Source organism: Falco punctatus (genome assembly GCF_963210335.1).
Source record: "Falco punctatus genome assembly, chromosome: Z".
Taxonomy (NCBI): Eukaryota; Metazoa; Chordata; class Aves; order Falconiformes; family Falconidae; genus Falco; species Falco punctatus.
In genome coordinates this window covers 25454541-25477781 of record NC_137586.1, presented here as the reverse complement: position 1 = coordinate 25477781, position 23241 = coordinate 25454541, and the positions used below count along the sequence as shown (strand labels likewise).

General features: G+C 37.7%; 1 protein-coding gene across 3 annotated transcripts in view; it reads right to left on the bottom strand.

Annotated features, from left to right (window-relative positions):
* Positions 1 to 23241, bottom strand: part of HOMER1 (homer scaffold protein 1) — a 107113-nt gene that overhangs the window by 61943 nt on the left and 21929 nt on the right. For all 3 annotated transcript variants that reach the window (XM_080370882.1, XM_080370883.1, XM_080370884.1), the window contains exons 2-4: positions 15994 to 16150; positions 8480 to 8611; positions 3893 to 3985 (exon numbers count right to left, since the gene is read on the bottom strand). In XM_080370882.1, the coding sequence (XP_080227008.1) occupies positions 3893 to 3985; positions 8480 to 8611; positions 15994 to 16150 (382 nt within the window). The remainder of the gene's footprint in view (positions 1 to 3892; positions 3986 to 8479; positions 8612 to 15993; positions 16151 to 23241) is intronic.

The window sequence follows — 23241 nt, the reverse complement described above, 5'->3', positions numbered from 1 at the left end:
CTTGCTTACAGAAAAAGAACTGAGGTTCAGACGCCAGTTGGTTGGAGGACTGATGTGGTGAGCCTGCAAACTGCACAAACTGTTGTTTGGTTCTGTAGTTGAGCCTGATTAAGGTTAGTTTAAAAAAGAAAAGAAAAAGGGGGGCAGGGGCAGACAGGATGACACAGTTTTCAGGCTATTGTTTTCATGCAGCTCAGTGAACTCCAGATTGAAGTGCGGCTCTTTCAGTGCCCAGGAAAGCTTGTAACTGAGAATGGACCATGGGTGGCCTGTCACTGTAAGCTCCATGAGTCTATGACAAGCAAAATATTCCCTGTATTAAAAGATGGGTCTGGGAAATAAGAGGTGGCACAGCAGGGGAGCCAGTATTTTAGTTTTATATAAACAAGGTAAGAGCGCTACAAATCTTTATAACCTAAGGCTGAGTTAAAAGGACATCAGGTGCTGTACCTATGTCCATAGGTGGCCTTAGAAGTAACAAAATTGACACTTTTTTTTTCTAGATTGAAGCCTCCAGACATGCCAGATATAGGTAAAGTGTGTACTATTATATAAATCCATCTTAATATAGATGGGCTGGAAGTACAAGTTCTCTGGCACAGAAACAATGCTTTCCTCTTCATTTCAAGAAAGCACTGTGTACTCAGTGGGACTTAACACAACAAAGCAGCATCCCTCTTTGTGATTTGTTGGTCCAGGCCACTGTCTTTCTCCGTACTAGTTCTTTTTATAGTCAAGGTAAACGCTGTTTTATATATTATTTGATTTTCAGGGAAATTAAAGCAAAGCCTGCTGGTAAATAGGAGAACAGATAGTATTAAAGAAACAGTAAGAAGGCAGAGTTCAAAATTAGCAGCAGCATAGATTAAGGGCAAAGGAACTCCTCCTATTAAGTAACTGCAAATTGGGCTACGGATTATTTTCTTGTTCTACTGTTTCTTGTTTCACTGTTTCACATACACAAAAACGCCAAAGAATACGTGCCAACAGATGAAACAGCGTATCCAATAAATATTCAACAGGGAACTACAATTCCTGGCCACTGAGGCACTATTCTGGTGGAAATACCTAGCCAAATAGTACCAACACTTCCCTAATGCTCGTAACACCTTAGAGAAGCAGCGTAACTTCAGTGGACTTAAGGTAAGACTGTCCTTAAGTTTTACCATGGCTAGCTCTGGTAAGTACTTCAACTACAAACACATATTCTATTTCTGAGATATTTCTGTTACTATCTCGTTTTCTATTTCTTCTCCAGTTCCACAAGTTTTTGCAGGACATTTAGAATTGAAACACACATACCAGTAGTATCTGCAGCGTTGCATCAAACAATAGTGTTTGTGCAGGGTTCTGTTACACTGGTTGTAGAGATGTATTAAATAACAATTCAATCTGTAGGGACATACTGAATGCAGAAAAAAGCACATGTACTTTTCCTTTTTTAGAATTGCGTAGCAGAAAGGGTGGGCAATTTACTATATCTGGTAATTTAGTTAACTTGTAAATAATAAGGGCATTTTTTAAGCAGTACCAAGAGAAATATAGCATTTTATTTAAGTCTGACATGTACATTTTCCAGTTTTGATATGTAATCTCTTCCTACCTATTATTAATTTAATGCAAAAGGATATCTGCAAGTCCAAGACAGCAGAGAAAGTGACACTTTTAGCTAGCTGGGTTACCATTATGGAGCTCACTACTCACACACTACCTCCCAAGCCTTTCCTGCCAAAGCTTCCTAAAAAAGAAAGGTTCCTTGAAAGTCTTGACTGGCCAAAAAAATACCACTGAAAATACTTCCTTCCTCTTTTACTGTCCCCCTCTGCACAGGATCACTATGCAAAAGTGAAAGAAGGGGTATAAAATTGCTGAGAAAGGCAACACTTCATTTATTTGCCTTGCAGCCACTTTTTGGCAGATGATCAAAATGATGGCAAATGCTCCTTCACATGTCTCTAAAGTGCCACCTTCTCTCCCCACTACCCATATTCCCCCCAGTCATAAACCTCCTTGAATGAGCCCCAGCACCATGGAAGTGCTGCAGTTTGACATGAAGCCATTGCTTCTCATCTGCTCCAACCTACAAAGTTCCTGATTGAACTCCCTTCTCTCTGGGGAACTAATGAGAAGCATTAAGTATGTGACGACTATTATGCTGATGTGTCAGCACTTGCACTAACTGTACCTTTCAGAATAATACGTTAACTTATCAACCCAGTGAAAAGCCAAGAGATGAAAAGCAAGGCCTGAATATGAAATTATTTCTAAGTGTGCAGTAATGAAATTGGAGCTCTCAACGTGCATTATAGAGTAGCTCAAGGTAACATTTCTGTAACTGCCTACAGTATAAAATGTTAGGTTCCAAGTATAAAAGGGAATCTCTGTAAAAAGAATAGTATTAATAGCTCATATAGTTTAAGAGAAAGCTTTAATACTGGGCAGCTGCTAGACAAAAGCATCTTGTCTCTGACTGAGTAGTTCAAATTTATGTCCAAACCAAATAATAAGTCATTCCATTTGACAATGTCAGATTTAACTTCTGAGTCTAGGCTTTTAATCAACATGTCAAAAAAGAAGTAGAGTAATTGTTCTGCCTATAATACTGAGTAACTAGAGGCTTGGCTGAAGCACTTCACTGTTTCTAAAGCCAAGTGTATATGAGGTTATAAAATACCTACTGCCATTATCTTTGTGTTTGTTTATGGAATTTATCTGAAATTTGGAGACAGTCAAGAAAAGTAATAAAAAAATACTCCCTTATTCTTTTCCTGTTACAAGACAGCAAGTGGTTTCCTGTTAATAGCAAAATCCAACCCAGCACTTGGGTAAAATGCCTACTGGGCATGAGGATGGTTCATTGTGTATATTCTTGTGTTTGCCACTGACTTCTCTTGGAAGGACACCAGATGTAGCTTTCTGGTGGCAATGAAACTACTTGCACAGCATGTTGCAAACTGCCTGCCATACTTGTTCCATCTAAGATCAGGAGCATGTTACAGTGCAAAGCACCCAAGAGAGGCACTGACTTAATGAATGAGGACTCTCTAGAAAAAAAGACTCAGCTGCATTAATCCTGTTCAACTCAGGAACCCCTGTTACAGTTTTAAAGCTGCTTCATCCTCCAGAAGTAATTACCTTTGTTGTCACTATTGCTTGCTCTGTCACTAGAGCCAGAAACACTGGGGTGTGTGGGGGGGTGTGGCGCGCAGGAGCAGCAGGTCAGAAAAGCCTCATGCAATTTCTTTTTTGAAATCAAGTTTGAAGTACTACTTTTCAAGCAAATTAATTTTAGGCACTACTAATATAAATGAGACTATATTAAAGTTATCCTCCTGTTAGGCCTCTATTAACCCAGTTCATGTTTTGAAACACCTTTTATAAACTCTTCTTTTACATCACGGCTAACTGTAACAGAACTCCAGAATCAGCATGTGAACCTGTCACCTTCCTTCAATACATTACACAAGTGAATACCACACAGTAGGGAATAAGTAAAAATAGTTTGCTGTTTTGATTTTTGTTGTAACAATTCTTCTGTAGAAGTCCTTTACAGTGTACTGCCTGAAGTTTCACAGATTAAAAGAAAAACACACAAAAGGTGTTTATTACAGAATTACATAACCGCTCACCATCTTTACTCATTTTCAGGGGAAAGCTCAAAGAAAGGAATGGGGGTAAACAAAAGGCTAATTTTATTTTAAAGCAAGTCCTTTTGACACCTCTCTAACGTATACTAGATGTACTCTTAGACCTCTTGACACTTCTAGCTGACTGTTGAGGATCCCCAGTAACTGGGAAGTACCCCATTCATTTTTAATACAACATGTAAGATACAATACAGTAGGTAGCACAGATATGAAGTACTAGGCTTGAATCAGGCAGTAAGACTCACTTGAGAGGGTGTACTTGTTAGCTCCATCTTTTCTTGAGATTTTTCCTTTGCTAGTCGTGCAGCTTCTTTGAATTCCTGAAATTTTTCAGCAAACTGAAGGTACATTTGTTAAAAAAAAAAAAAGGAAAAGAAAAAGAGAAACAGTAGGTATGAAGTAATACATTACATGCAGAACAGAACGCTGTACTTAACGTTTCACAAAGTCAAATTCTGTCAGTAGAAGTCTTAAATTTTTCTCCTTATTAGATATTTAAGAGAATTACACAGTGATATACCTTTCAGTACCTTTCAGACATAACAGACACATATGTCAGGAAAGTTCTGAATGATGCAACAAAGTTCGATCTGTTGCTGATAATGTTAAAACCCCTTACCTCAGAGATGGCTAATAAGAGTGACAAGCTGCCTTAGACAACTGCTTTTAGATTCAGTTTTCACTCTCTTCCTAACAAAAAATTATCTGGTTCTGAAGCCTACTGTGGTCACTATTAGCCTAGAGCTTCCAGTGGGCTTCATTCTTTCATGATTGAAACAATGCTGATTTCTTCCTAAATATTAACAGTATTTATAATTTCAATAGAGCTAATTAGGAAAGCAGCAGTGGGAATACTGAGTCAAGTTAATTTCTTGATTGTTCATTGACATCAATCAAGTTGAAGAACAAATTGAACTACACACATAGAAGAACACTAAATTCAAGAATTGCACATTGAACTGTCACATGAAATATGAAGCTTAATTTCTATGCTACATGTACATCTTCCAGAAAATAGCTAAAGCAGCAATTTAGAAATACATGAATCCTTAAACCTGAGAGATTAAATCAATTTATTAAGAACAGGGTCTAGTTTCTCTGGTTATAGAAGAATTTGGCTTCTTAGATCACAGCTTGACACTACACCAATTGCTACAGCAGCCAAGCATTGTTTTTGTTTCCTACTGCTTCTATACAGAACATTATCTTATGATGATCAGCTTAAGACTGAAATGATTCTGCAGAAACACTGGAAGCTTCACCAACAGCTTCTGAATCTCTCCAGCAGGAGCATACGAAGAAATTTTGCACTGCATGTATTTAGAAGGGACGAAAGCTACCCTTTCTTTGTGTGACACAGTCTCAACTATTTTCAGTAAGAACTTCGCTTGCTATGCAAGATCAAAAAGACCTTATTGTTTTTAAACTTCTTCTCCTGGCAGGCTATTAAAATTTGAGGAAATACCATTGCTCTCTACTTGTATATTTCACCTATTGGGTTATTTAAAAGCATATGCTAAAGTCTAATCCAGCATCACAAAGTGTCTCAGAACAGATGATAGCATGGGCAACGTATCAACAGAACTAGATGATACTTATTTAAGACCTGTATGTAGACTGCAAAATCTGATGGATAACCTATTATTTAAATCAGCTTTAAGACCAGAGAGGATTGGTAAATGGAAAACATATGCTGAGATTTATAATAAATGGGTGAACAAGGCAGTGAAAATTATCTGTATCACAGTGGTAGAAACTGTGACAAAATATATAATAGATAAATATATAACATTCTAAAAAAAAACCAACAAGGCTAATGTAATGGAAACTTTAACAATTTTACTAGAATTTCTTGAGACAGTCAGGTGGTGCATCAAAGCAACATCTTGATAAAATTCCTGAAATAACAAAGATTTCATGGTATGAAAGGAAAGGTTCTCTAAAGTATCAATATTTTAAGAAAAATATGAAAAATCAAGCAGGGAGACTGCAAGAGGGTCTTACAAGTAACTATGGTGGCACTTTTCCCATTTAGCATGCTCTTAAGTTACATAGAATAAAGCAGGTCAACTAATTCAAAGGGGTAAGACAGAGAGCAAACCTGAAAATTAATATTTCCTATACATCAGGACATTACCAAAAGCACAGACTTATATTCTGAATGAGAATATTGTCTCAGTTTTTTCTGAAGACCACAGGACATTCTGTTCCTCCTACTGCAGCAGCAAAAGGGACTGTGCTAGCAAATCCTCATCCCTTGGAAGGAACATTCTTCAGCATAGGAACCATCTTTCAGGTATCACTGACTTCTGATGGAACAATCTTGAAGTGAATTTGTGGTTTAACTTACTGAGAAGGGGTCTAATGCAGGAAAATACATGATTAATTAATTTTCTTCTGTAGTGTTTGTATATGAAGTTGATTAGAGTGCTGTTATTTTTTTATCAGATATTCTCACTCCACTAATTCTCAGTCACAATAGTACACAAAGAGGTTACCGTTGTTGCACTCTAATAATTAGTTTATGAGGAAAAATGCACATAAATCAAAGGTGAATAGTTCAAAAGGCAAAAATTTGCTATAAACTAAGCGGAAAATTATCTAAGAATAAACAGTTTATTTTATCTGCACTGATTATTTGCTTCAGTAACCTGCTGAAATAAGCCACAGACTAGACTAAGACTTTTGTGGTTGCAGGCTGTCTTGTGCTCCCTGGAACTTGAAATGTTTCATTGGGACCAAGAAACACTACTGCAAAACAAATTACCTACAACCAGGCTATTCACTTAAGAGCTTTGATAAATCAAATACAGAAAAGAAGTTCCAGAATCCATTTTTAAGGCAATTTCTAGAAGCAACCTGTTCCTGAATAAATCCATTAATACACTTTATTTGCTAGCCCTATTATTAATATCCAGCAGTATCCTGATCCCTAAATTAGATTTCTTGTCCTTCAGCGCCACATGTACCAAAAAGTGCTCCGGTAAATCTGACTATAATGCCAGTGCACAAAAGTGAGAGTTAGCAATGTGAGCAGAGAGACAAGACAAGAACGAATAGACATGTGATTTCTCTACAGCTACACAGCAGATCCAGGGTTTCCAGTTCAGCTCTTCTGATCCCAAGACCAACACATCTACCAACTCCAGTGACTGAATAGACTGCAATCTACAGAAGTTTCCTCTCGCCCATCAAATATGTATTTTTTAATTTTAAAATAACACAAAAAAAATCATCTTTATGAATTTTAGTAGCAACAGTCAGCAATTTCAACTCACACAAATATCAGTTTGATAACTAAGATATAATATAACAGGAGCGGTTTTCTAGAAAGGTCCTGAAGATTCATCACCATAAGTTTCTTCCCTTTATCTCCCACATGGGGAGAGCAAGAAAAGCATCAAATATAGCACAAATAAAAAACACAAAATATTGTCAACAAGAAGGATAACCTAGTGCTTAAACTCAGGCAAACACAGAGTGTGCATGACTACAGCATGATACTTTGCCTCCAAAGAAGCATTCTGTGATTAAGGAAAACAAGCTAGTCTATGAAAGAGGTAAATTAAATTAGCATTGATGCTAAGTTCATTGAATTATTAAGAAAAGTTATTACCATGGTGGTAAGCAAGTGCCTCTAGGACATACATACCAATTTACATAGTGACAAAGTTTCTAAGTTCGCTGAAGCAATGACAAGTGCACAAACACACATGCAATATTAGTATCATTCAGAATTTCCCGTGTTTGTGTTGCTTTGTGGAAATGAAAGCTATCTGATCACAAAAGAAAGAAATCTTCCAAGTGTAACACTTGTCCAAATAAATCAGATGTATTGGTTCTCATTTTAATGGTCTTCTAATAGGCCTATGCTTATCCTTGGATAGTGACAATTACTTTCTCAAAAGGGCTGGTATGATTTTACTTTTTTAAAAATAACAAGCCAATCATTATTCCTTACTTAAACACATATTTCACATTCCTTTCACCGCACTTGAGGTTCCAGATCTTTTGTATACCTCAAAGATGAAAATTCTCTGCTTAATGTAGAGACATGTTCTTAAACTCAACTGGAGAAAAATTACACTGGCTTGTACAGGTTCTTGGACTCATCTACCAGAGTCACGTCAATAGCAACAGGTATTTAGAAAGGGTACTTGGAGGAATTATAACATCAGTTTGAGAAACAGGGGTTACTGCTTTCCTTGGAACAAGGGGTACACTTCCTTCCTGCATAAGCAGACCAGAAAAAAACCCTCATGCACGGCACTGTTTCTTTAGTAAACATTTCAACTTTTTTTTTATTCCAACAAGAAAATACATTTTCTTTTACAGTGAATCTATTTGCCACTAGCTTCATTTAAACCTGCAGATGTTAAAATACCTGTAATTTTATGCAGTACATTGTAGAAAAGTGATAGTGAACGTGGCTTAAACAACAAAAATGTGTCAGAAGACTACCAGCAATTTTTTCCTAGAAGATCTAAATACAGAAGAAACACTAAATTGTCTATTCCTTTAAATTCTACCATGAAAACATGTAATGGAAGAACAACTTTTTTAAAAGAGAAATCTAACAAATTAATAATTAGAAAACAACTTACACTGTGATAGCTTAAGTGTCCCTTGTTTCCTCCATCAGTTTGAAGAAAACTGGCAGGTATCATACTTCGTCTTATCTTTTTGCATTACAAGGATCAATAGAGAACACTCTTACGTAAATTATTTTTAAATAACAACAGTAATGAGCACTGAGTCGAGATACAGCGAGCAGGAACCAAATATTCTTAACCTGCTTGACTAGCTTTAGAGCTGCCACTGGTCATACTTACTTTTGAAAGGTGATGTTCAGATGAAAATCCCAAGCCATAGACTGTATTCGCCCTGCTGTCTGCCCACTGGCCAAACTTCTGGGATGTTTTAGTAAATGTCATGTTGGGGGTGATAGTGCTATTTATTATTGCCTGAAAAAAAGTAATAATTGTAAAAAAAGTGGGTTGTGGTTTTGATTTTTTTAAGACTGCTCATAACTGAAAATGCCAATATTGTAGTAAAGTATCTGCATACACTGAATGAGAGGCACACTGGGAACTAGGGAACAGTTTTCTAATTCAATCGCAGCTAGAATTACAAAAGCATATTTTCACATACATTCTGTAAAAGGAGCAAAAGTTGGGGAAGGTACCTGTTTGCAATTGTGTGCGATCATTCAGTAGTTAACAAGTCTATAAAGTCCTTCAAAGCATCTGCATCGGCTAGTAAGATCAGAAGAACAAGCATCCTTTTTTGTCTCACAAGTGTTATTTCTTTGTCCCTTAAGGCAACACCTCTCAAGCTCCACTGTAAGTTTCACTGTTGCACTCCCCCCCCCCCCCCCCCCCATCCCCACTGCATATGCAATTCACACTAGAAAGCACACAATAAAACAAGGTGGACAACTTCTTTTTAAGTTTCTGTATTACAAGAATATGTTGTTCCTTTATACACACACAAGCATCCCTAACAGCAACAGGGTCATAGACCAACTGCATAAGAGCTACTCTTACAATAATTTTTATTCTCTAGTTCTTGTTATATACAGGATGGAAGAAATGCATCCTCCAGCATACAACTTCTGCTAATGTAAACAAAAAACACAGCTAATAGATGGTATGCTGGTTCCTTGAGAAGCAACTAAAGTTCGCCATGGATTTCAACAATATTTCCATCACATCAAAGTTTGTCTAACCTAGTGAAATCTGTGATGTGGAACTGTGCAGGTCACTTAAAAGTACGTGAAGATAAAGGATAATACTGACACCACTGGGTTTCATTTAACTAAAAAACCTGCTAGTTAGTACAGTTTACAACCAGCCAACATGAACAAGAAAGATTATCCATAAACTAAAAGATATGTGTATTTGAAGTGAAATACAGGCATGCTTTCTCATCTGTCTGGTGCTACTAAGAGTTTCAGCCACATTTGTTAAATAATTCACAGCCCTTTTCATGAATCACTGATGCTTTGTAACACCCACATGAAAGAGAACATCCTTAAAACTTCCCAGAAAATAGCACACACTGTGAGCAGAAGAATTCAGCAAAAATCTTTCTTATATGCCAGTTACTGTGCTCCAAAGCTTATTGTCAGTACGTGTCCTACCGCAATTGTCTTACAATACCAAGTTGGGAATCTTTCAAACATCAGTGTGCATGTCAATAGGACAAGAGGAAGCAGCTTCAAGTTGCACCAGGGGAGGTTTAGCTTGGATAGTTGGAAAATTTCTTCACCAAAACAGTTGTCAAGCATTGCAACAGGCTGCCCAGAGAAGTGGCTGAGCCACCACTCCTGGAGGTATTTAAAAGACATGTAGATGTGGCACTTAGGGACATAGTTTAGTGGTAGACTTAGCAGTGTTATGTTAATATAACGGTTGGAGTTGATGATCTTAGAAGTCTTTTTCAGCCTAAATGATTCTATGATTCTATAACCCCTGCCTTACCCCTGGCAGGTTAAATTCAGTGGTTAGTGAAGAATTCTAGAGCAGAAGAGCAGCAACAAAATCCACAGGGTCCAAACCATCTTCTCTGTCATAAATAGTGAAATCTTTCTTTTAGTTTTTGAATAGCAGGAACTGCATAGATGTATAGAGAATAGTATTTTCTCAGGATGGTGGGAGTGAGAAACTCCAGCATCAGAGAGACCAGCTACTGCTCTCCCAAGCCTAAGACCTAGAAGTCAAAAGCAGCTTACTTCTTGTGTCAGATGGCCTTGGGGGTGAATATTAAAATGAGTAGTCATGGAGTTTACTTAGCATGCTTCGCTTTTGCTGAGATGTGGATAGCACCAGAGCTCAGCTACCATCAACACAACATTTTCCCTGAATTCTACAGGGCAAGTGTAAAAAACGTACAGCTGATGGGCCAGCTAAGCTCACAAGAAGTTCCCATGTGCATATGGTGATTCTCAGATGAAGTGATGAAGTATTGCAAGAAAGTTCAGAACACATTGCATTTGAATATGTAGAAAGACAAGCAAAGATACTGCAGCACAGATGAATTTAACAGAACTGGCATCTTCTGCAGTAGCTTTGGCAGCTCCACTATATTCACATTAAATGAGAAAAGCAAATCTGGATATAGCTGACTATATCAAACAGGCAGTTCTCTCCAATAACCTTTGCTTCAAAATGCAAGTTTTGACTACCATTGTGAACAACTCCTGGAAAATTCTGGAATGTCTGAAAGCTTAGCTTTGAACCAACAAGTCTCATAAGGTCAAGGACTGGATCTGCCACGTGATCAGAGACTGGAGAACCATCTCCAGCATCTCCAGTCCACAAAAATGCCTCCTCAGATTTTCATATAGGAGAAGTTTGTCAGTGAAGTCACTGGTAACTCAAAAATCATTTGCCTTTCTTCAGGCATAAGGTTTGGAGCCCAAATAAAGCCAGCAGGCCTGCACCTGCACAGTGGCCTCCAACTGACCTCATAGAAAACATGCTACCTATAACAGAAGAAATAACGTGAGATAAAGAGGTGGACTTCTGGGAAAACAAGTGTTCTGGAGCTCTTTTTTTCTTGTATGCTTCTTGTCATCTTGTGCACTGTTAGTGCTTGGAAACCCACTTTTGAAACAACCTGGTGGAAGCCCAGCACACAGCTGTGCAAGTTCACTTACTGTTCAATCTCTCTTGCTGTGAAAGCTGCCAACAGTATCATGTTTGAAATTAAATATCCTGGGGGCAGCGTAGAAAAGAGTCTTCATCCCATCTCAAGCTTTAGTTGTCTAGCTTGCTTAAGCCCTAGTTCCACCCACTGCTTGATTATTTTGAGCTTATATCACAGATTTGAGAGTGTGTGTATTATGTCATGGATGTAACTTCCTCAACAAAGCAGATGACTCTGAGGACAGAGACTTAGGACCTCCAAGCAACAGGACTGGCATTTGCTGCAATGAGAGTGGCATACCTGGTTACAGAATAACCCAATGAAAAACCCTGGAGAAACCAATCAGCTGTAGCTGAAAACTGCTCCCTGCCTTGGCTGACCATGTGGCTGGTTGCACGAGAGAGACCCAGAACAGGCTGCCAGGACCAGGATATGCTATCCATTTTGACAGCAGTCGGCATTTAGGCTGGGTTACAGTGACTGTCAAACTGCCTCCTTGTAAGGAAGAAAGGCAGGAAGAAAGCTTTTTAAGAAATAATTGCATTGAGAAAGAGTTGCTTTGATTCTTTCCTTTATTTACCAGCAGAGAAAAATAAGGAGGCTCGACTCCCATAGTATTAGTCCAAAGACAGCAAGTTTCTCACTGGGAAGACTACATTCAGATCCCAGTGATACGAAAAAGACTCCTTTCATTAGATTTACCAATTTTACAAGGAAATCAAGGCTTTCAATCCTCTCTGAATTAAAAACATTAAGTGTGCTAGATCTCTCACATACTACATTAACTGCTTTTAAAAAGTGCAATGCTAGAGCATACTAAAGATACAATCAGTGTCCGCTACTTCTGGAAAATACTAGATGTGAATCCTGTGTATCTGCAGCTTAAAAGAAAATAAGATCTCTTTTTTAAATTAGAATTTGTAATTAATTCTGTCTTGTCTACTCCAATAGGTACTGTTTTAACTGCTCTCTTCTATGCCACAGTTCACTGTAGAGTTACCTGTATAACAAATGTCAAATATTTCATCAACTTTTAAGAATATTGTTAGCATAAATGTACAAGAATATCTTAAAAACAGAACAGAGTCAATCTGACAGGCAGACATTTAGCTTTTGAAGAAGCTTTTTGAAGAGATTTTGTTATCTTTAGATTTTGTTGGAATTATAAAATAGCTTTCATGTTTACCTTTCATATTAGCTTAGCTATGAGAAAACAGGGCATGTGTCCTAGCTGTTCATTTTACTGACTGCAAACCCAACAGCTGTGAGACATACAGAAGTGGTCAAATATGATTTTATCTTGTGCTAAAGTTGATGGCAACAATAATTAAGACACACAGTATTTTTTAACTTCTTCAGGGGAAGATCACTGAACACCTGGGCTTACAGGCTTTGCAGACCATCTATTGCAGTAACACTGACAGGAGACTTGACTCAGAAACAATGTATACAAGGTTCACCGAACCCAGAGACTGGAAAACCACCCTTATCCAGACTCTTCTTCTGTTCTAGATGAGCATAAACTATTGGAGTATTTTTTACTATCTTGCATCTGTGAAAAAATTATCAAGAGTTAACTAGTACTGCAGGAACCGCATTGCTTGATCTCTTTTTCTCAGTGACTGCCAGAGATTGAGTGGGAAAGACAGTGGGATTCTGGGAATAATCCTAATGTCTGCAGCATTACTGAAGAAAGAAAGGAGGCTTCCTTCCATCACCTAGGAGAAAGAAGTACTAAACCACATTTTTCAAGGAGGTATGACATAACTATAATACTTAATGAGAACTGAAAGCCTTAGCAACAACTGCTCAACGTTGTCATGTCATGTTGCATACTATTTTTTTTTCCAGGCTTTCTCTTGACTCCTAGTGGTAGGAGAAAAAAGTCACATAAAAGATACTCAGGAGGTCACAGAAAAGAGCCTTGAGTTTTATCAGGTTGTTTGCATCAGCATATCCCTGCCATGGGCAGCAGGGATGCAGATACTGTACATGACTATAAAATATGGTCTGTACACTGAACACCTTACAGTCCTAGAATATTTACTGGAGTCAAGTTAGAAGGAGACACAACATTTTTTGTGCGATGTACTTTAAGAGGAGACTGTAGCTTTGGAAAACAACATTACACAGAACGCATTAAAAATAAGCAGAACTTGCTTCTGTAAGGGTCTATCTCAGCTGAATCTGGCTCACAGACCCATTGATAAGGAATAAGGGAAAAATCCGTCTCTCACAAAATACACCAAAGGACCCCAACAAGCAAATTCCAGGGGGAATCTGCAATGTATAAAAGCATCCCTCAGAGCTGAGTAAAGATCATGTCTTTAAAATATCCTTTTGTTTTCAAGAAGAAAGATTAAATGACTTTCAGGCAATCAGTACAGAAGTTAAAATTTATCCAGGAATCCTACTGAAACCCATTAACATAAAGAGAGGGAAGGGTGTGGGACAGAAATAGGATTATCATTCAAATCTGAAGTCTCTGTCTTTCAAATTTTCCTTACTGCAGTCTAAGTGAACATACATGTGAGTTGCCATTGTATGGCAACTGTAACTGAGCCACTGTAACTGAGCAGCCACATGCACATCGTTCTCTCCACTATACAAACCCACAGGGTGCTATAAACCCCAACAGCACCAAGCTGTACAATAAAACCTGGTTGGACCCTTTACCTCCAAGGGAGAGGCATGACAGCTTCAAAACCAGTATGGTTCAACAAGTGGTTTTGGCCACTGGCAACATGTGTATTTGAGACATTTTCAATATAAAATATATTTTTAAGAAAACCCCCACAGAATCATCTTTATTCGGTTTCATTTAAAAACTTCAGATGGCAGAATTAAACTGAGTAGCTTTTTCTCCTTTGCAAATTCAGTGCTTCTGTCTGACCAATCAACAATGTAAAGGCATTGCAAGTTCAGATGCCAGCAGTGTTACTGACACCTGGCTGTATGCCATATAGCAGGGACACTATCTGTACATGCTCCAAACCTAAGAATGATTTATAGTTCTATTTAGCCCTTTGTATATACTATATTCTATATGTGCAAGTATGTTAAAAAATGGCAGTTTAGTTAAAAAAATAAAAAATTCTCTGGGAATTTCACTGAAAACTTCCTTATAATTCTTCCACAGTTCCCCCTGCTATTCATCTATGTATTTTTCAAATGAGTGTTGTGACACCTAAAACAATGGGTCTTTCTTAATCATGATAGGGATCCTAGATCTTAGACATCTAATACTTGGATGAAAACATCATTAGGATTGCAGCAATCACAGAGAGAGTAAATAAAAGTGATAGATTCTATTATCTATATACCCTTGCCAATAGTACTACAAATGTAAAGGAAATGCTGCAGTGGACAAAAGGACAAATAAATAGAAGAACAACTGCTTGACAATTTAACTCAGCAGCCGCTTTGCATGAGTTGCAGCTTTGGACAAAGGCAGAGGAACCCCAGTGGACACCAGAGTAAGGACTTCGTAAACTGTGCAGATCAGTTAAGGTGTTACAGATTGCAACTGGTAGTCTTGATTTCATACTGTACCTCGTTCCAATCCCAAAGTCTTCAGGTATTTTAACTATTTGACAGAACTAAAAGAATAATTTGAAGAAAAGGTGGGAAGGGAATAAACAAAGTAAAATTTAAACTTGGAAAAATTCTGGTAAGCTTTGACACCAGAGTCTCAATCACTTAAAGTAGTACCGTATAGACATCTTTGACTATGAGATATATTTCTATATACTTCTTTATCACAGAAATTCTCCTTCCTTATCTAAAAAAGCAAACCTCTGGATATTTCTAAAAAATGCAGGGCAATATTTTTTAGCTTTCAATAAATATCCACAAAATCTCTGTGAATACTGCCATGCTCTAACAGTATTTCAGTTCCCATCATTATGAACTGATGCATCTATGAAAGTTGCAAATGAAAGTCTCTTGGAAGGATTACACTCTGTATATTTTCAATGTCCTTATTGCAGACTTTTCTGACATACTGTTCGTAAAGTTACTGATTTTATACCCACTTGGAGTAGAACCTAAGGAACAATCAAGTATTTTCTCCATGTAAAATTAATTTCTCAGACAAGGTTTCTTACAACATCAGCTCAACACATTATCCTTCCTAATTAAAAAAAAAATCCAAAACAAAAAAAACTCCAAAAAACCCAAACCAAATGATTGTTTTCACGCAAGCTTACCACAGAGAGGTTTATCAGGAGGGAATCCTCACATTCTCTACAGCAGGAACTGAAGATTATGTAACAAAGGATTTACTAAGTGGGCACTGAACAGATGTCCTTCATAATGCTGAATCCAATGATATTGATAGATCATTGAATGCAGAGATGAGAACAGGTTACTGTAACCCTAGCTGTACTTTTCAGTGCATCTCACAGGGGCCGTCTTTTTAGTCTGCTGGTAATATTAACTAAGAGGTCATCACTTAAATTCAAAAATAAATCTATCAAAGTAAAGATGAACATATGAAAAACAGCGGTTTTGGATGAACTCTTAAAACATGTAATGAAGCACTTAAAACATGTAATGAAGCAATGTGATCATTTTAACATGTCAGTAATCTATTGCTCAGATAATGACAAAAGTATCTGAGAAAATACATGAAAGACATCAGACTAGGAAATAGATGAAAAGATTGATGAAGCAAGTTTTCTGAAATAAAACTTACCTTTGCGCCATCCAAACTGATTATCCTGTAGACATTTCTTGTGCTGTCATAGAAGTAGGACACAGTAACAGCATGCTTGCTGGTGGGAACCCAGTTCTTCTTAGTGTTTGGGTCAATCTGGAAGACATGAGCTCGGGTGCTGAAGATGGGTTGTTCCCTGAAGGATAAAGAGTAAAAGTCATTAATCTAATTTGTACATAATACCATTTCACACAAGTTATCTGTCAGTTGTGCCCACTGGTATGTACACATTTCACCTTGCATGACAAATTTTTCCTAAGAACTTCCATATGTGCTATTGCATAGAGCAGGTAAGTGCATTAATATATATATGCAAACAAAGGCAAGCCTTCTAAGGCAAAAATCAGCACTCAGCTTCAGAGTCAGATAAAGACAGCCATCACTAATATAGATTCAGCTCTGTCCCACCATCTCCCCAGCCCTCATCCTCCATGTATCCCTTTAAACTAACTGGCATTAATACATACAAAACTCCATCTCACTACACTGCAGAATGTTTATGACGTCAAAACCCCATCTTCTAAAAAGTCTTTTAATACTCAAACTATTCTAAGCAATTTTAGACCATAATCTGAAACTGAACTGGCTGATTCAATGCAATTACTCTAAAACTAATATTAATTATAGCCAAGAACACGTGTTGTGAAAGTCTCACTCTTTGGAGTTTCACACCTAAATATTTTCATAGCAACACTAAATACATGTAACATATATGGTTCAAAGTTAACTGTTTAGCAAATAGAATTATATAAAGTAAAAAAACCCTAATGCACTTCAGAATCTACAATTGATTTTCCCTATGATCATTACCAGGATATACAGCATTGCACAGAAATCTAAAAATATTTTTGTATCACTAAGATGGCTGTCAGTTTAAATTCAGCTACACTTTAGTGACAAATAGAATGCTGTATTCTTCAGGAATGTTTTAGTGACAAATAGAATGCTGTATTCTTTAGGAATGTTTCCATTAAATCCCAAAGATAAGTACTGGAACATTAAGCTGGATTTAACTGTCTAGGGTTTTGGACTCTCTTGTTTTCTCCCATTTCTAGGATGTGAAGTAAAATATCCTTTGTCCCTGTCCTCATTTTCCTTTAGGAGTTAAGTTTTTAATACATTTTTCTGCCCAAAATAAATGCAAAAGACAAAATTAGGATTTTGGGTACTCACAGTCAAAGGGGTTTAATCTGGCCTCATTACAAGGGGCACATATGAACACTCAGAAATAGTTCTACTGCTTGGCATCAAGAGCAGCTGAGAGCAGCTGCTTTCAGCAGCAGAATCGTACTACTCAGCTGGGAGTTAAGGCTCCATGAAGCTCATTTGCTAGAAGATGTGGGGTGCTCCTATGTTGGGTGTTGCAAGAAGTGAAGAAAGGATACAGAACAGATCAAAGACAGTGAAACAGTGTTTCAGTGAAAACTAAAGGAAGGCAGGTCACGGGGATGAATGCACATGCTAGTCCTCCATACAAAGGTCCCTGCACACTTAACACCAACTCGTCCTCTCCTAAATCACTCAGCTGTAGGAGGTTGTGTAGCTGTTTTCCTGATCCCAATCCCTTGCACACAACGTTTATGCAAAGGTGACTTTCATAGCCCTTTTGTTTAACAGAATCTTTAAACCAGTTCTTATCACTCTTTCAAAAATCTACAATTACTTCTTCAATCAAACTTTAGGTTTTGCCTTCAATTAGATATTTTGCATTTACCTCCCTTTAAGTATATCTCAATGTAATGTGATGCATACTACCATAATGCAACCAGTTCCTTAACTCTGGAAAGTTAAAGAGCTCATCAAAACAAAAATCTTAGAGGCCTGAATTATTCGGATGAAGATGGACACTGAAACAAGAAAATGAAGGTTCTGAGCACATTAACTAAAAAGATGAAAAAAGAGTTGAATCCAAATTATACATGTGTGGTTAATTAATACACATTTTACCAGTATGGATATTCAATTCTGTCACAGTACAGTGCACCATACAACTGGGACTTTCAACATATCACAGGTTAGGATTTTAATATATAAAAGGTAGGTGAAAGCTGTATGACTAAAGCAAGTGGGAGAGTCAGTAAAAGTCAACTGTTCGGCCCTGAATTACTGCTCTCCTGCACTGTCAGCACAGAAGTCTTCCATAGCCCCAGATAAATATAATCAATTTATTTGATGAGGTGGTCTGCATATTCCTGCTGGTTGCTCAGCAGTGTTGCTCAAAGACAAAGCAAAGCACTTTTCAGGGTATGTGTGTGGGTCTGGCGTAATTACACTTAGGTATGGAACAGCATAAATGAAGCTCACTTACACTTTTTTAATTACTTCTGATAAAACGAGAATTATAGTCTTTTCCTTCCATGTTTTAACTGAAACTACAGCTCTGCAAAATGACAAGCTGTCTACACTCTGTGGAAAAAGCTTAACTCCCTTCATTAAACTAGTTAACTAAATCTTGATTTTGCCAGATTACTGGGATAATTAGGATTTTTTTCTGACAAAGATGCTAAACTTCAGATGCCTCTAGAATTAGACCAACATTCTGACAGTTGATGATGAACATTCATCATTATTTCTTCAAACAAATGGAAATTATGCACCTTTAGTCTACAGGACTAAATGTGTTACAGAATCACTCACGGATGTGCCACTGAAGTCCCTTAAAGCTGCTGTATATTTTGGTCATTTGGACTTTTCTGTAGCAACATACTACAGATCTACTTCAATTTTAGATTTCATAAAACATTCAGAAACAAAGAAAAAGGTAATATATCAAACATATGCAACATTTTTAACTTCAGCTAATCAATCTTTACTCAAACTTTTTGTTCTTCCATTATCCAGAGGCCATGATGCCCTCCCAATATGGAAGTTTCAATTAATTCAGTTGAAGTGATATTAGTTATAAGATTATTAGTATTTGTTAAATCGGACAATAGTTTCCTTTTTCCCTTGCTAAGTGCTCAGACAATTAATACATATAAAAATTATATTTTATGATAGATAATATATATTTTTTAAAAAATCTAATTTTGCCTGTATAGTTAAGATAGGAAGAAGGCAACAGCTTTAGTAAGAAAAAACAACCATGTAAAAAAACCTTATCAGTTCCTTACTCTCTTCTCTTCCTTTTTCAGCTTTCTCTTGTCACTCTTTCATTAACCAGAATTTAGTATTCACTAAAAACACTAATAGGAACTAATACAAGAACGCATCACTAGTTACAAAGAGAAGTCATACATTTTTTCCAGAAATATTCTGATACTGAAGAAAAAAGAAAAGAAACTAACAAGAATGACACAGTAACATGGTTTGACTATTAGAAACATCTGCTCAGACACAGCAAAAACATTAAGCCTAATATGCTGCTGTTGTTAACTGGCTTAGACTGCAACATTACAATGGTAGAACACAGACGAAAAAGAAACACCAAGTTCTCCCGGACTGGAGTAGCAATGTGAGGACTAAAGAAGTGTGAGAAGTATCACTTCAGCTGGTAGACGGACACTGGTTTTTTTCATCACTGATATAAAAATTGACAGGTGATCAGTCCTAGGCTAGGCTTAGGAGAAAAGCCTGTGTCCTAACAACCACTCTTTCCATTCTGACATTTTAACATATCCTTTTCAAAAAAATGCAACTACTGAATATAAGAACATAAGGTTTCTTTTTTCCATATGTTAGACCAATTAAAGCTTTCACAAAAGAAGCTTAAATTAGTAGAGAAGGTTAGAAAGAACTTTTCTTGCTAATCCATAATCAGTATTTGCTTTTTTTTAAAAAAGTATCTATTCTTTAACATGTCTGGTACTTCCAGATCATGCAGACACTAATGCTGAAGACCTCCTTTCCCTTCTTTCTCCCCCCACACTGTTGTTTACCATGACTCCAAAGTTATTTTCACTGCCGTAATATCTGTAACTTCTCAAGGCTGGGATTCTGTTGTCTTACTTATTACAAAAACAAAGAAGGCATGAAGTTCTACAATATTAGTTGATGTCCTACTTGTGTCCCCTTTTAGTGTGTTAATGATGCTAAAAATAAAATGTAAAAATTATACACCCCCTTCCCCCTACATACTGGGCTAGATTGACAGGGCTTTGGTAGGGAGGGTGCTGCACTGTGTGCAACAAGGTCAGGGACCGCCCTGTGCAGACCCAAGAACAGACCAGGACTGGGGCTAGAGGAAAAAAAAGACACAGGAGATTACATGCGAGCAGGGGCTAGAGCAAAGAGCTGCCCAAGCAGGAGATGGCAGCAGACATGGGACCAGGTAAAACACTTAAGGGATTGTGGACCATGGAGGAACTGAGTAACAAAAAAAACCCAGGAGCCACCATAGGCACTAACGATTTTCTGAGTGCCACCTGGGGTGAGGGGATGAGAGATCAGCAAGGAGCTGGAGAGGGGTCCACAGGGAAGATGAGGTCTGTTTTCTGTGTTTATTTAATTGTCATCTTCATTGGCAATACACTAAATTGATTTAGATTTCCTGAGTCAAAATGATTTTGTTGTACACGACATTCCTTCCCTGCCACAAACATAAAAAAACAGACCTAAAACTTCATATAGCAGCCTCTTGGATCCTCAAAGCATTCAAATACACTAGAAGTTTTAAAACTTTATGCAGAGCTATTTTCCTCAACCAGTAGGACAAAAGGGGATGAATGAGCAGGTCCAGTGTGATGGGGTCCTCCTACTCAACTCAGCTTTGATAGCTCTAAAGTATCTATCAAGTAATGAAAAGCCCATGAGAATGAATATTTATGTCAATCATTTCAGCAATTTCTATCTCCCCTGATATGGATCTTGAAAACTGCAAAGTGCACTATCCAGACTTACTGGTTTTGATGCACATGGACTCCTCATACAAGACTGTTTTCAAGACAAGTTCAACAGAATAGGCCTTGGAAGTCCTTTTCATCACATTTGCAAGTTGCAAACAGAGCAAGACCTTATCCTTCAAATTTTAGTCTCACAAGTTTCAGAGGAAGATGATGCCTTGCGCATTCAAAAACAGGGCAACATCCCTGTGCACAGCACTGGAGTACAACCACACTCCAAGCTCCCCACCCACAGTGAAGACTGGATGAGGAGAAGTGTGCTGCTCTCAGCCCATTGCAGCCATGGGCACAGCAGACCCTGCCACGTGGCAGCCCGCATGCTCAGCACACACGCTCCGAAGGCTAAGGGCTGCACACTCCCTCAGCAGGTATCACACGCACGTTTTTGCAGGTGGTACTTTCGCACACAGTGAGTTCTAAGCCTGTGTAAGATCTGTGATCCAAAGTAATTTCTCCCCTTATCAGACAACATGAACCCCCTGCATGATCTCTCAGGCATTTCCTGATCATTCCCAGATTTAGGATAGGACAAAGACCTTTTTGCTTTTTCAAAATGACAGCATACCTAGACTACAGCTTTCTCCCAATGCCTTGCTACAGTCTTAAAAAATACTCTCCCTAACTTGTTTGTAAAGCTGTAGCAAGCTTTTATTACTCTAAGCAGCTTGAGGAGAGATCCCTAAAAGAAATAAGGAGACCGATTAAAAGCGCAGGTATAGTCAAAACTAATTTGTCAACTATGGCATCCAAACACAGACAATGGTTTCTCAGGAGTCTGAGTGAACAAGCTCTGCAAACACAGGTCAAAGCAACAGAAAACCACAGAATTTTCCTTAATCCCAAAAATGCTCTGAAGTCTGATAAATACCGTATACAGTAGCGTGGGACAGTATTGCATAACATTGTCGTCTTCTTGTATGGAAGCTTCTGAAATAAATTATTTTTCTGGGCAGAAATTGACTAACAACTGCCATCTTGAAATAAAAACCAAAATTATACAGTACTTGAACAAAACACACCCAGCATACTTGTGAAATGAGTATATCTTAAGGTATTTCTTTCTGTATTACATACACACAATAACAACTTTAATGCCTCAAAACATTATTTTGAGATAGTAAAAAAAGTGGAACTTACAATCGAGCAACCAGCTCAAAATCTCTCCCATTGCACCAGCAGTTTATCTAGTTTTACACTTAAATTCTCAGATCTACTTTTGCTGTTACATTTTGGGGTTGAGTCAGGTTTACTGAAGGTGAGCAAAAGCTTAGGAAGTTGTTCCTAAAAAGCTTGCTGAGTTTTCTGTATGAAGTTAATACATATATATGCCTATTCACCTATAAAGCTAAATGGCTTGCTTTATAGAATATCTTCTACAGATCCATAGAACTGCACAGAGCAGTGCCTTCAAGGTTTTTTCTGAACTGTTTTGCTCCCATTTAACAATCAGCTTTTAATATTAGATCTTTAACCACTACTGAGTTAACATACCATCACAAATAATATGGGCGATTTTTCAGGATTTGAACCTTTCATTAAACCTGTAAATTTAAGTAAAAAATTTATTTACCTTTGCCAGAAACATTACATACTGCACGTAAGATTTTCAAGGATATGAAGTTTAGCCCAACTAAAGCGTTTCAGCTTGAAATCAGATATCACACAGTATTTAATGGACATAAGATACAGAAGTCAGAAGAAAATTATTTAGTGATTTGCTCATATTTACATTGCTATGAAATCAGTGTTTTGTCATGGGTGATCAGTGGACAAGTCCTTGCTAATATGCCACAAGACAGCTGCCAGGCCTGCTGGTTAATCACCTCAGCCAGCTCCAACATCGTGCTTTTCCAAGGGTAAGTTGTAGCCTGTTTTTAACATTTGTTTTTATAAACCTACAATAGATATTTTGATGCCCAGTATTTCCCATGTTTCAGAAGGAACGGTTCAAACCCTAGCCCATAAACTCTTCCCACACATAAACCTTTGCCCACACTACAGCACATATAGTGCTGTACACACAGCTTCTTCATCCACAGTCTTTGTTCATTAGCTTTAGTCTGTGTGTGTGTGTGATCAAAGAAGTTTCGAAGTTGGTAGAAATACAGAATATGGTTTGAAGTAATTCCAATCCTATGAAATTAGATCAGACTTTGAAAATACTAAAGAATTATTCAAACATTAGATTTTTAAAGTTCCTCCGATGTCAAATAACTTCAGCAGATAATGGCAAACCCCCACTGAATCAATAAAACAGCTTTTAAGAGTAAAGGGTACAAGCTGGGCAGCAGCGCTGATCTGCGGGAGGGCAGGAGGCTCTGCAGAGGGGTCTGGACATGCCGGACCGGTGGGCCGAGGCCAGCTGGGTGAGGTTCAAGAAGGCTCC